Source organism: Rutidosis leptorrhynchoides, chromosome 2, assembly GCF_046630445.1.
Source record: "Rutidosis leptorrhynchoides isolate AG116_Rl617_1_P2 chromosome 2, CSIRO_AGI_Rlap_v1, whole genome shotgun sequence".
Taxonomy (NCBI): domain Eukaryota; kingdom Viridiplantae; phylum Streptophyta; class Magnoliopsida; order Asterales; family Asteraceae; genus Rutidosis; species Rutidosis leptorrhynchoides.
In genome coordinates, this window is record NC_092334.1 from 414,398,973 (window position 1) to 414,411,718 (window position 12,746).

Below are 12,746 nucleotides of genomic sequence, written 5' to 3' on the forward strand. Positions count from 1 at the left end.
CTTTTCCATTCGTCTCTCGACAGCATCTATCTTTGCGGAAATGGAATCTAAGTCATGGCTAGAATCGGCTCTAGCTGCTTTAGATGATCTAACGATATCTTTTTCTTGGTGCCACTCATGTGAGTGGGAAGCAGTGTTATCAATAATTTTGTAAGCATCAGTTTCGGTTTTCTTCATAATAGAACCACCAGCTGCTATATCTATGTCTTTTCTTGTAGTGATGTCGCATCCTTGGTAGAATATTTGTACTATTTGACAGGTGTCTAAACCATGTTGTGGACATCCTCTTAATAACTTTCCATATCTTGTCCACGCCTCATATAGAGTTTCATTTGGCTTCTGTGTGAACGTAACAATTTCTGCTTGAAGTCTTACGGCTTTAGATGTCGGAAAGAATTGTTTAAGAAATTTGTCAACTAAAACGTCCCATGTATCAATCGCCCCTTCAGGTAACGATTCCAACCAATCTTTGGCTTCTCCCTTTAAAGTCCAGGGAAATAACATGAGATATATCTGTTCATCCTCCACTTCTCGGATTTTAAATAGTGTGCAGATCCTATTAAAGGTACGTAAATGTTCATTTGGATCTTCCTTCGGCGCACCACTAAATTGGCATTGATTAGTCACCATGTGTAGAATTTGTCCTTTGATTTCATAATCTGGCGCATTAATGTCTGGATGAGTAATTGCGTGACCTTGGCCAGTGCGTTTAGCTCTCATTCGGTCTTCCATACTTAAAGGTTCCAGATTCTCCATAATTGAATTTGTTGAATCGGAATCACTAGAGGATTCTGATTTAATGGTTCGTTCCTCAACAATCTCTGTTTGAATGATTGGTGGTTCCGGAGGAAAGTTTAGTGGTTCAGGATCTACGAATCGTTCCTGAATATTCTCCAGATTCTCAATTGTGAGGTCGGGTTCAAAAAATGGATTATCGGAAATTTGAACTGAAGTACTTGGTCGACTGGATGACGATTCTAAAGAAAAATCAACGGCAGTAATATTTGCTAAATGTCTTGATCTAGTTACAGGTGGTGAACGTACAAAAGGTGGTGAACGTCTTCCTCGGTGCATTCACTGAATATCCTATTAGTTTTTAAAAGGAAAGAAAAATTATAATAAGTTATCCAATCAATAGACTTTTCTGATTTTGCCCACGTTTCGAATAGCCAAAAGATGCAGCAGAGGGGCAGGATTCGTTTGGTCTCAATATAATTGAGGACTGTTTGGCTCCAATAACCCAGTCCACGTACAAATCCAACTATTACTACGAACCAGAAAATTTTTATGTCTATCAATTTAACCACTTAAAATAAATTTTCGTAATTTTAAGAAATTTAGATAAGAAGTAGAATAAAAATCTATGTCCTAAAACTAGAATAGCGAGAAATAAGAAAGAAAAAGAGTTCGTCGGAAAAGGTCGAAAAAGAAAAATGGTTGAAAAATAAAAGGTGACGGAAAAATAAAAGAAACTTATAAAACTTAAAAATACTTGACTAACCTAACCTTATTACTACAACTAACTTAAAATTATAATCGCAAATTGAGATTACTAATTGGAATGATAATTGATACATTGGTAAAAGGTGTCTAAAAATATTAAAGCTTACAAGTAAAACTATATCCCAAATGGAAATAACTTAAAAAGAAACTAAAACTTAAAAAGGCGTCACAAAATTCTAAAGCACCTAAATCTTAGTCTAAGAAAAAGCACTTAAGGAATTCTACGGCAAAGCCTAAAAATCTAGAAGTAAAAATAACTATGGCAAAAACTAAGTTTAAAACTAAATATGAGCGAAAAATACAAATATTACGCTAAAACGATTAAAAAGGGACAAAATATAAAAATATACAAAAAGTTGTAAAAAGTACAATTTTTATAAAAATATTATTTTTATATTAATTATTTATTAAAAATATTAATTTTACAATTTAATTAAACTTAATAAACTAAAATATAAATTAAATAAAACTTAAATTAAAATAAAACTAATTATAATAATAATAATAATTAGGGTTAATAATAATTATAATTAATAATTATCCGTAATAAATGCAGTTTTAGGGTTTCTGTCGCGTGTCAGAATTACTCCGCGAGTCGCGGTATTCAATGCAGCAAACCCCGCGAGTCGCGGGGTTCCAAAATTCAACTCTGGAGCAGTTTGAAATTTTACGCGTTTTTTTTTTTTTTTTTTTTCTTTCTGTTTTTATATAAATAAAAGATATTTAAATAAAACTTATATTTTTATAAACTTAAAATAAAAATAAAGAAACTTATAAAACTTTTAACAAACTCTTAAAAATATATAAATTTTTGTTTTTCTTTCTATATTTTCGAATATTTAAAACGTATTTTTATGAAAACGAAATTTAATAAAAGTAAACTAAAAATCTTTTTTTTTTTTACATTAGCGTTGCTTCCGGCGTTTAAGAGCTCCCCGGCAGCGTCGCCAAAAATACTTGATGTTTTAGCAGAGTAGTATATAAAATAGCTTATTTTTAGCAGGAAATACTATTAAATACGATACAATTTTACACAAGATAATTATTTATTTATAGAATGGATATACTTAAACCTTGCTACAACACTTATAGGCAGTGTACCTAATCGTACAGTAGTGTAGTTTTTAGTAAGTCCGGTTCGTTCCACAGGGAATCTTTTTAAACAAAGCTTAACGCTATATTAGTTTACTTTTATAAAAATACAAATATATATATAAGTAATATTATTATTATAAAGGGGGGTTTTTACCGTTTAATGACCGGTTTGTCGATTTTAAAACTTTAGTCGCAGTTAAAACCAAATGTAAAATAATAAATAAATACAAGACTTAATTTAAAGCGTAAAGTAAATAATGATAATGAAATTGCGAATAATAAAAGTGCGATAAAATAAACTTGCGATAATTAAAAAGTACGATAATTAAAAGTGCAATTAAATACAATAACAATAAAAATGCGATAATTAGAAGTGCAATTAAATATAAAAATAAAGGAAATTAAATATGAAATAAAAGAATTATGCTTATTTAAACTTCCGTAATCATGATGTTTGACGTGTTGATTTTAGTTTTATGCCCATGGGTTAATTGTCCTTTGTCCTGGATTATTTAATATGTCCATACGGATTTGTCCATAATAGTCCATCAGTCATAAATATAAAGAGCGAAAGCCTTCGTCAAATTATTCTTATTCCCGAAGTCAAATATTCCAACTAATTGGGGATTCGAATTGTAACAAGGTTTTAATACTTTGTTTAATGAATACACCAGGTTATCGACTGCGTGTAAACCAAGGTTTTACTACTTTGTTAACAATTACACCAATTACCCTTGAATGTAATTCACCCCTGTTTCAACAAGTCTATTAACTACTAATCCAGTTCCGTGTCCGGTAAAATGAATAATTATTGGTATTTATAGATATCCCGCCCACCGTACCCAGTCAAGCGTATGTGGTTATATATAAATACGTCGAATTATAAGTTTGTATATTAAATTAACAAGGTATTGTTTAGTTAATATAAAACCCATTAATAACCCATAGTCTAATTTCCACAAGTGTTGTTCTTTTGTCCAAACCCCAATTATGGTACAAAGCCCAATTACCCAATTTTAGTAATTAGCCCAACATCATGATTACTTTGGATTAAATAAGCATAATAATAACTTAGCTATGAGACATTAATGTAAAAAGGTTGAACATAACTTACAATGATTAAAAATAGCATAGCGTTACACGGACAGAATTTTGACTTACACCCTTACAACATTCGCTAACATACCCTTATTATTAGAATTATAATTATAATTAAAATATAAATTATAAATATAAATATATATTTTACGTATGAATGAGGAGAAGAAAAAGATGATTTTTTACGATCAGAATGCGCGAGCTTTATAGGGAGTTTCTGAAATTGGGGTTCCGCGACTCGCGGCCATTTTGGCCTTCAAACTCCGCGAGTCGCGGAGTTTACTTTTACAGCTCACACAAGCTTGGCTCTTTGTTTACCGACGGTTTTAAATATAAATATAATATATTAAATAATTATAAGAATTATTTAAATATTATATTATATTTATGTGCATAGTTGACTTGTAATTTTTAGTCCGTTGCGTCGAGCGTTGAGAGTTGACTCTGGTCCCGGTTCCAGATTTTCGAACGTCCTTGCGTACAATTTAATATCTTGTACTTTGCGTTTTGAATCTTGTACTCTTGTAATTTCGAGACGTTTCTTGTCAATAATTGGAACCTTTTTTTATTGTCTTTTGTACTTTTGAGCTTTTTGGTCGTTTGCGTCTTCAATTCGTCGAATCTGTCTTTTGTCTTCACCTTTTATTATTTAAACGAATATCACTTGTAAATAGAACATTTGCAACTAAAAGCTTGTCTTTCTTGAGGAATAATGCTATGAAATATATGTTTGTTTTTAGCATTATCAAAGATTCTAACCATCTATTCAAAAGCTTACAATGATCACTACAAGATTTCTAACCAAAAGACCAGAAGACTATTACAAGAGAACAAAGTCATAAGAACATAAGTCATTACATGCTAACCAAAAGACCAAATTAACATAAATTACCAAAAGACTAAAACACAAATACCAACAGTTAACTTTCTTCAACTATTTGCATTCTTTGATTTCTTCTTAATACCACTTCCAGATGCCATGTGGGTTTGTTTTACAGCCTCTCACATTATGCCCAAACTCTTTACAACCTGAACACTGCACAGGCTTGCCTTTCCTGGACAACTTACCATTATAGCTAGTGCTTTCTTTTTCATCAAATCCTTTCCTCCTGTTTTTCTTTGGCCTACCTGCAGTTGCTATCTTCTTTGGTGCAACAAGAGTTGTAGGTTCAACTGATTTAGACCACATATCTCGGCTATTAACAGGCATAATGGTATACATATAAGTTTTGTGCCAAGTATCCAACTTATAAACATCATGAACCCAATATTTAGGTCTTCCACGAGCACTATCATTAGCTTGGAAATTCCAAATGGCTGCTACATCATGTTTGCAGCTCATACCAGTTATCTCCCATCTTCCACAAGCACATTTCTTTTTACCCAAGTCCACAACCATTAGTCTGGTATTGCTCACTACCTAAAAGCCTTCATTTTTGAAACACCTATTTCAAGTTCAGACTCAAATTTTGCTTTCACTGCCTTAATTGGGATTTTAGGGTTACCTGATAATTGATCAACCAACTTAGATGCAAGATAATCATATGTGCACTGCTTTATAGCTCTTGACTGTAAGCAATTATGTTTGTCTTCAAATGTTTTAACCACCCATGTTTCAGAAACAACCCCTTTTGACACTTGTAATACCCATGGACATTTACAATCCTTAGATGTAATCCTTTTTCTCTCTTTCTTATTGTTTGCCTTCTTTACACCCCCTTTAATAGTGCTTGTCTTGCTTACACCAACTTTATTAGTGCTTGTGGTCCCAACATTCATTGACTGAGTATTCACATGTGGTCCACCCCTTGTCTTATTTACACCAACTCTATTAATGCTTGTGGCCACCATTTGAGCATTCATTGATTGAGCATTCATCGATTGAGCATTCATTGACTGAGTAGTCACAGGTTCTGGAACATATCCTATACAACCTGCTCTAACTCTTATATTATCATTTTTAATCAAAACTAGACTTCTTCTAGTTTCAATGGCATGCAGGTTGACAGCTTTCTTGACATCTTCTCTACTTGCAAATTCTTGACTAACATAAAAGTAAGTCTTATTGATATCTCTAACCTGCTTAATTTGTTCAGAAGGTGAGTCACTCTCATAATCATCATCCCTCAACTCATAAATGGGCTCATGTTATTCTTCACAGATGTTATCAGCCTTGTTTTTGGATGCATTTCCCATAAATTCTACATTTTTATCAATACCACAATGAAACTGTGTCATATCAACTTTTTCACCTGTAAACATATTTTCTTCATCTACAATGAACTCATCATCTTCACTACTACTATCATCAACAGACTCATTGACTTGGACTTGAGCTTCATCTTCTTCAATCTCTTCTAACATAAATGGTATCCTTTTACTTGGACTCTTAAATGGGTTAACTCTGGGTTTCAAACCATGTTCACAGTAGACACTAATTTCCTTAAACTGAGCCACATACTTACTTAAGTTACGGACATCTTCATCACTACCCAATGGTTCTAACCCATAATCTAGACAACTATCAGGTTTTAGAATGTGGAATAACATGACACTAAAACCATCATGACCTAAATCCTGGACCATATCACTAAGTTCATGTATTGAGAATGTATCAGTATCAATCATATCAATATAGCTTACCCTGCCATGTACATATCTCCTTCCTGGTATATCTGTAAACTCTCCTCCATGGTGCAACTTAATACTAAACAAAGTCTCATATCCACCTGCAAAAGGAAAAAAGGGGTTAAAATCGTTGTTAATGCACATACCAGATAGCATAATGTAGAAATACGAAAATAGAATTGCAACAGTGGTTACTGTATAATTGATTATAATCGAAATCATCATCTTCTTCTCTAATATTGCAGAGTTTATCAACCATTGTAAGAGAGTAAAATTAGGGTTTGAATGTTTCTGAATTTTGATCAGCTATTAAGAAAAATTTGGTTTTAATTACTAAGATTTGGTAGGTGCATTAATTATGGTAGGTAAATATGGTGACTAGACAAAAGATAAAAAAGTAAAGACCAATTTACCCTCACATGTGTTGCACATGATCATATGCAAACGGTCAAATGAGACGGACGTCAGAGGGAGGGACGACAGATGAAAACAAGTGCAAGCAGAGGGACGACGAGTGCAAAAAACAAAGTTTAGGGACGACGAGCGTTATTTGATGCAAACCACAGGGACGAACAGCGTAATTATGTCCTTTATAAACACTATAATCTGATTTTTCAAGTATTGGAAAACTATATGAAAATCATGTTCGATTGCCATGATAATTCAAATATAATATAGCTCCTAAAATAAATAATATTTTGAGTTTGATAAACTATAAATTCGTTCAATTATCAAGACTTATACTATGTTAATAAACATGTATAGATTTAAAGATCATATTGGGTCAGGTTGACTTTTGAGATGACTTTTGTTAACCTTTGCATGTCGTTCTCGAGCATTAGGATTGTGATGCACTATGACCCGACCTAGTTTATTAGACATGTATTGACCAACATATGTTCTCTAGATTGAGATCTACGGTTATTTTGCATTCCGAGTTTCGGTCACATTTCGGTGAATGACCTTATGTGCTGCTAAGGTGAGTTTCATTTGCTCCCTTTTTAATTGCTTTTGCAATCTATATTTTTGGGCTGAGAATACATACACTTTATTTTAAACGCAATGGATATAAGTACATACTAAATTCTACACCGAGTTTGAACCGAAAATCCCTTAGATTTGGTAACTAGTAACTGCCGGTTATAAGAACTGGTGGGCGCGAGTAGTTATATATGGATCCATAGGGCTTGACATCCCCGTCTGTTCCAGGTATAGAAACCCTAGCCTGAACTATAAAATAGACGTATGCTATTTGAGTTTAGTACACGTTGGTTTGCTTGTATTGTACATGTGTGTTGCATGTATGTTAAAATAGTGGTACTTATTATATATACGTTAAACTTTAGTTACCAGGGTGCTCAATCTTGTAGAATATTTTGATAAACGTTTCTGGATGAAACAACTAAAATCTTGTGATCCACCTTTATATACAGATTATGCGCAACAATAAAACTATGAACTCACCAACCTTTGTGTTGACACTTTTAAGCATATTTATTCTCAGATTCCTAGAAGTCTTTCGTTGTTTGCTTATATGTGATACAAGCTATGTGCATGGAGTCATACATGCTTTATTCGAGAAAACGTTGCATTCACAAAATCATCACCATGTATCTTATTTTGACTGCATTATCAACGAATGTAGTATTGTAAACTATTAATTACGGTGATTGTCTATATGTAGAAATCATCAAACGTCAAAAACCTTGGAATTTGATATTCAATTATGGTGTGCCTTTTCAAAAGAATGCAATGTTTACAAAACGTATCATGTAGAGGTCAGTACCTCACTGTGAAATCGATGATTGATGTATTCGTCCTAAGGGATTTGGACGGATCGTCACAGTTGGTATAAGAGCTTGAGGTCATAGGGAACTAGAATTTGCATTAGTGTGTTTAACTGGTAATTGTTAGGATGCATTAGTGAGTCTGGACTATGACCGTATTTGTTCTTACCGATTTTTGCTTATCATTCTTGTCAGAAATTACCTGTCTATCATCTTAAGTCTAAACGCGTCTTACTGCATTGATTGCATAGATAGTGTATAGACAAAATTCATATCTTGGCATATCTATTACAGTAAACTTTGCCTGACATCTTCCGTAAAATCCTCCGTAACTTATGGGATTCAGGTATTATAAATACATGTGTAAACTATGTATTGAGGAATACCAAATTAGTCCTATAATCTATTTCATTCCAAAAATCTTTTCCCTACTCTGTACGAGATGGATCCTTTAACTAGTTCAAGTTCATCGGAATCCGATATGGAGTTTCACTCAATCTCTGAAAGCAGTGTGACCGGAATGGATCAACCAATTAGCCATCATCTATTCTGGATGAATTGGGGATGGGTGATATTACTCAAATTAGTCATATCTTTAGTCGTAATATCGCGTCCTATTGTTATTTATTTCATATGTAAACATAGTAATTCCGTTTGTATTTCATAGTATTGTAATATAGTCTAGAATCATTGTAAACTTGAAGAAATATGAAGATATTGTATGGTAACAGCTCAGAGATCGAAAACGAGACCAGAAACCCAATGACAGAAGAGTGCGCTCAGCGCACCCCAAAATGTGCGCTCAGCGCACATTGCATAAATTTGATCAGAGGATTTCTTGGCCAAAACCAAAGTGCGCCAAGCGCACTTTTTGATGGTGCGCGCCGCGCACAGTGGTGCGCTCAGCGCACCCATACGCGCACTTTTGACAGAAAAGCAGATTTGAACGTGCGTAGTCGAGCTGTAAAGTATAAAGTGAAGTAGGTGAGAGTGCGCTCAACGCACCCTTACTGTGCGCGCCGTGCACAGTGCTTTTCACCAACTTTTTAGCTTGTTTAATTCCATTTCCAGTTTCATTTGAGGAGTACCAGTTTCCTTTCTGCTCAGAGACGAAAACATACGATTCAAAGCAGTTCTTGGGCTTATCAAAGTGCATCTAAGCACTCAAATCATCGAAGAATCCAAGATCATTCAAGAACTTCATCCAAGATTACTCCTAAAAGGTTAATCTTGTATTTACAATGAATTCTATCTTTGTTACTGTTGTGTTTAAGTTTTCAAGCATGCTTGTTGGCTAGTACATTTTATGTTCATCTAGATAAATAACCGAGATGTTGAATGTTTACTATTGATTGATTGTAATTATGCACGATAGTTTGATGTTTGAATACACGAACCATTCTTGTTAAGTTTAATCCTTTTGATTCAACTAGTTGATATGTTCATTTGATTAAGAAACATCATCTTGTTAAGTTAATGTATTGATTTACACCTAGTGACATGTGTTTATTCGTCTTTTACCAAAAGGGATAAGTTGAGTTCAAATGGTTAATTTACATAAGAATGTAAGAACGACTCTTGTAGATACTTTGGAATAGCTTAATTAGTATGTGTAATTGTCTAGGAGAATGACCAATTCCTTAGAATCTATTATACACACTTTCAACTACCTAGTTACATCAATTAACATGTGTTAGTGATTTGCCTTATCTAGTGACGTTTATAGGGATCTTATTATAACACTTAGTTAATTGTTTGGGTTGGGTGAATTGAGCATTTTATCGGACCAAGGGAATGAACTAAGTTAAACCTTTAGTTGATATAGGAGTGGATCATGTAAAACACACCATTGACTTGATCATTCTTCAAGTCTTCAAACTAGTTGAATTAGTTGATTACAAATAGGAGGTCTTAGATGTCAAGAACATCACTTGCGTCGTGTAATCCCGTTTGAGTGTTTGCACAAGACTATTCTTGGTGAACCAATTAATTAGTTCTCGTGCATAACCAATCAATCCGATCTTAATCCTAAATAACATTCAACATTAAGGGTAAAAAGTCTAGATGAGCATATTTCTTTAATTTGAATTCAAAACTATCTTTCTGTTTTCATAAACTAAAAATACCAAAAATATTGTCTTTTTAATCTTATTCATCACTTGATTCGCCTATCGTAAAAGGGCAAACCAAAATATATCTTGTACTTGTAATTTTCTTAAATAATCACAATTTAGTCTATAATCCTAATTTGATTTAGATACTGTCCTTGGAACGATACACGGATTTTACCATTTACTATACTACTACACGATCGGGTACACTGCCCGTTAGTGTGTAGCAATCTCTAATCGGTATTTTTCCATACTATTTCATACGATAATTCATATACCACGTTTTACACATCAAGTTTTTGGCGCCGCTGCCGGGGACAGTTTTGTGTCAAAATAGAATTATTAACTAATTTGTGATTAAGTAGTTTCTTAATTATTTTTAAATTATTAATAGTCTTTGAATTTTAAACTTATAGAATTGGTACGTTTAATAGTTTTTGTTAGTTGTGTGATTGACAGATTTTAGGTTGCATATGCCATATACCCGAAGTTCAGATTCTCCATTACTTACATCGCTTACAGAACCTGATAGAAAGCTTGGTAGGATTCCAAAAGAAGTACTTGAACTTTTTGAATCTTCATCAAAGCAGGAAACTTTTGATTCAGAATCAAGTACAACCAAGCCGAGATATTCTGAATTTGGTGAGCCCGTTCCTCCTCCAAAATTTGAAATGGAAGGAGAAGCAAGACCGGTGGTACCAAGACAATCAATGGCGGCCAAGATGAAGGCAACCCGAACCAGACAAGGTAGTGCTATTACTCCGTGTAGTGACCCGAACTTTTCCATGTTTATATATATATTAAATGAAATTGTTATTTACATGATTAAGTGTTTCCAACATATTAAGCAATCAAACTTGTTAAGACTTGATTAATTGAAATAGGTTTCATATAGACAATTGACCACCCAAGTTGACCGGTGATTCACGAACGTTAAAACTTGTAAAAACTATATGATGACATATATATAGTTATATATATATATATATATATATATATATATATATATATATATATATATAGTTAACATGATATTATGATAAGTAAACATATCATTAAGTATATTAATAATGAACTACATATGTAAAAACAAGACTACTAACTTAATGATTTTGAAACGAGACATATATGTAACGATTATCGTTGTAACGACATTTAATGTATATATATCATATTAAGAGATATTCGTACATCATAATATTATGATAATATAATAATTAAAAATCTCATTTGATACTATAAACGTTGGGTTAACAACATTTAACAATATCGTTAACCTAAAGGTTTCAAAACAACACTTACATGTAACGACTAACGATGACTTAACGACTCAGTTAAAATGTATATACATGTAGTGTTTTAATATGTATTCATACACTTTTGAAAGACTTCAAGACACTTATCAAAATACTTCTACTTAACAAAAATGCTTACAATTATATCCTCGTTCAGTTTCATCAACAATTCTACTCGTATGCACCCGTATTCGTACTCGTACAATACACAACTTTTAGATGTATGTACTATTGGTATATACACTCCAATGTTCAGCTCTTAGAATCCCATTTGAGTCACCTAACACATGTGAGAACCGTCATTTGGCAACTAGCATGAAATATCTCATAAAATTACAAAAATATGAGTAATCATTCATGACTTATTTACATGAAAACAAACTTACATATCCTTTATATGTAATCCATACACCAACGACCAAAAACACCTACAAACACTTTCATTCTTCAATTTTCTTCATCTAATTGATCTCTCTCAAGTTCTATCTTCAAGTTCTAAGTGTTCTTCATAAATTCTACAAGTTCTAGTTTCATAAAATCAAGAATACTTCCAAGTTTGCTAGCTTACTTCCAATCTTGTAGAGTGATCATCCAACCTCAAGAAATCTTTCTTATTTACAGTAAGATATCTTTCTAATACAAAGTAATACTCATATTCAAAATTTGATTCAATTTCTATAACTATAACAATCTTATTTCGGGTGAAAATCTTACTTGAACTGTTTTCGTGTCATGATTCTGCTTCAAGAACTTTCAAGCCATCCAAGGATCCTTTGAAGCTAGATCTATTTTTCTCATTTCCAGTAGCTTTATCCAGAAAACTTGAGGTAGTAATGATGTTCATAACATCATTCGATTCATACATATAAAGCTATCTTATTCGAAGGTTTAAACTTGTAATCACTAGAACATAGTTTAGTTAATTCTAAACTTATTCGCAAACAAAAGTTAATCCTTCTAACTTGAATTTTAAAATCAACTAAACACATGTTCTATATCTATATGGTGTGCTAACTTAATGATTTAAAACCTGGAAACACGAAAAACACCGTAAAACCGGATTTACGCCGTCGTAGTAACACCGCGGGCTGTTTTGGGTTAGTTAATTAAAAACTATGATAAACTTTGATTTAAAATTTGTTCTTCTGGGAAAATGATTTTTCTTATGAACATAAAACTATATCCAAAAATCATGGTTAAACTCAAAGTGGAAGTATGTTTTCTAAAAT

General features: G+C 32.7%; 1 protein-coding gene across 1 annotated transcript; it reads right to left on the reverse strand.

Annotated features, from left to right (window-relative positions):
• Positions 1-4,654: 4,654 nt before the first annotated feature.
• LOC139889159 (uncharacterized) lies at positions 4,655-5,095 on the reverse strand. The gene has a single exon (XM_071872122.1). The coding sequence runs from the start codon at positions 5,093-5,095 to the stop codon at positions 4,655-4,657; it is 441 nt and encodes a 146-aa protein (XP_071728223.1).
• Positions 5,096-12,746: the final 7,651 nt, after the last annotated feature.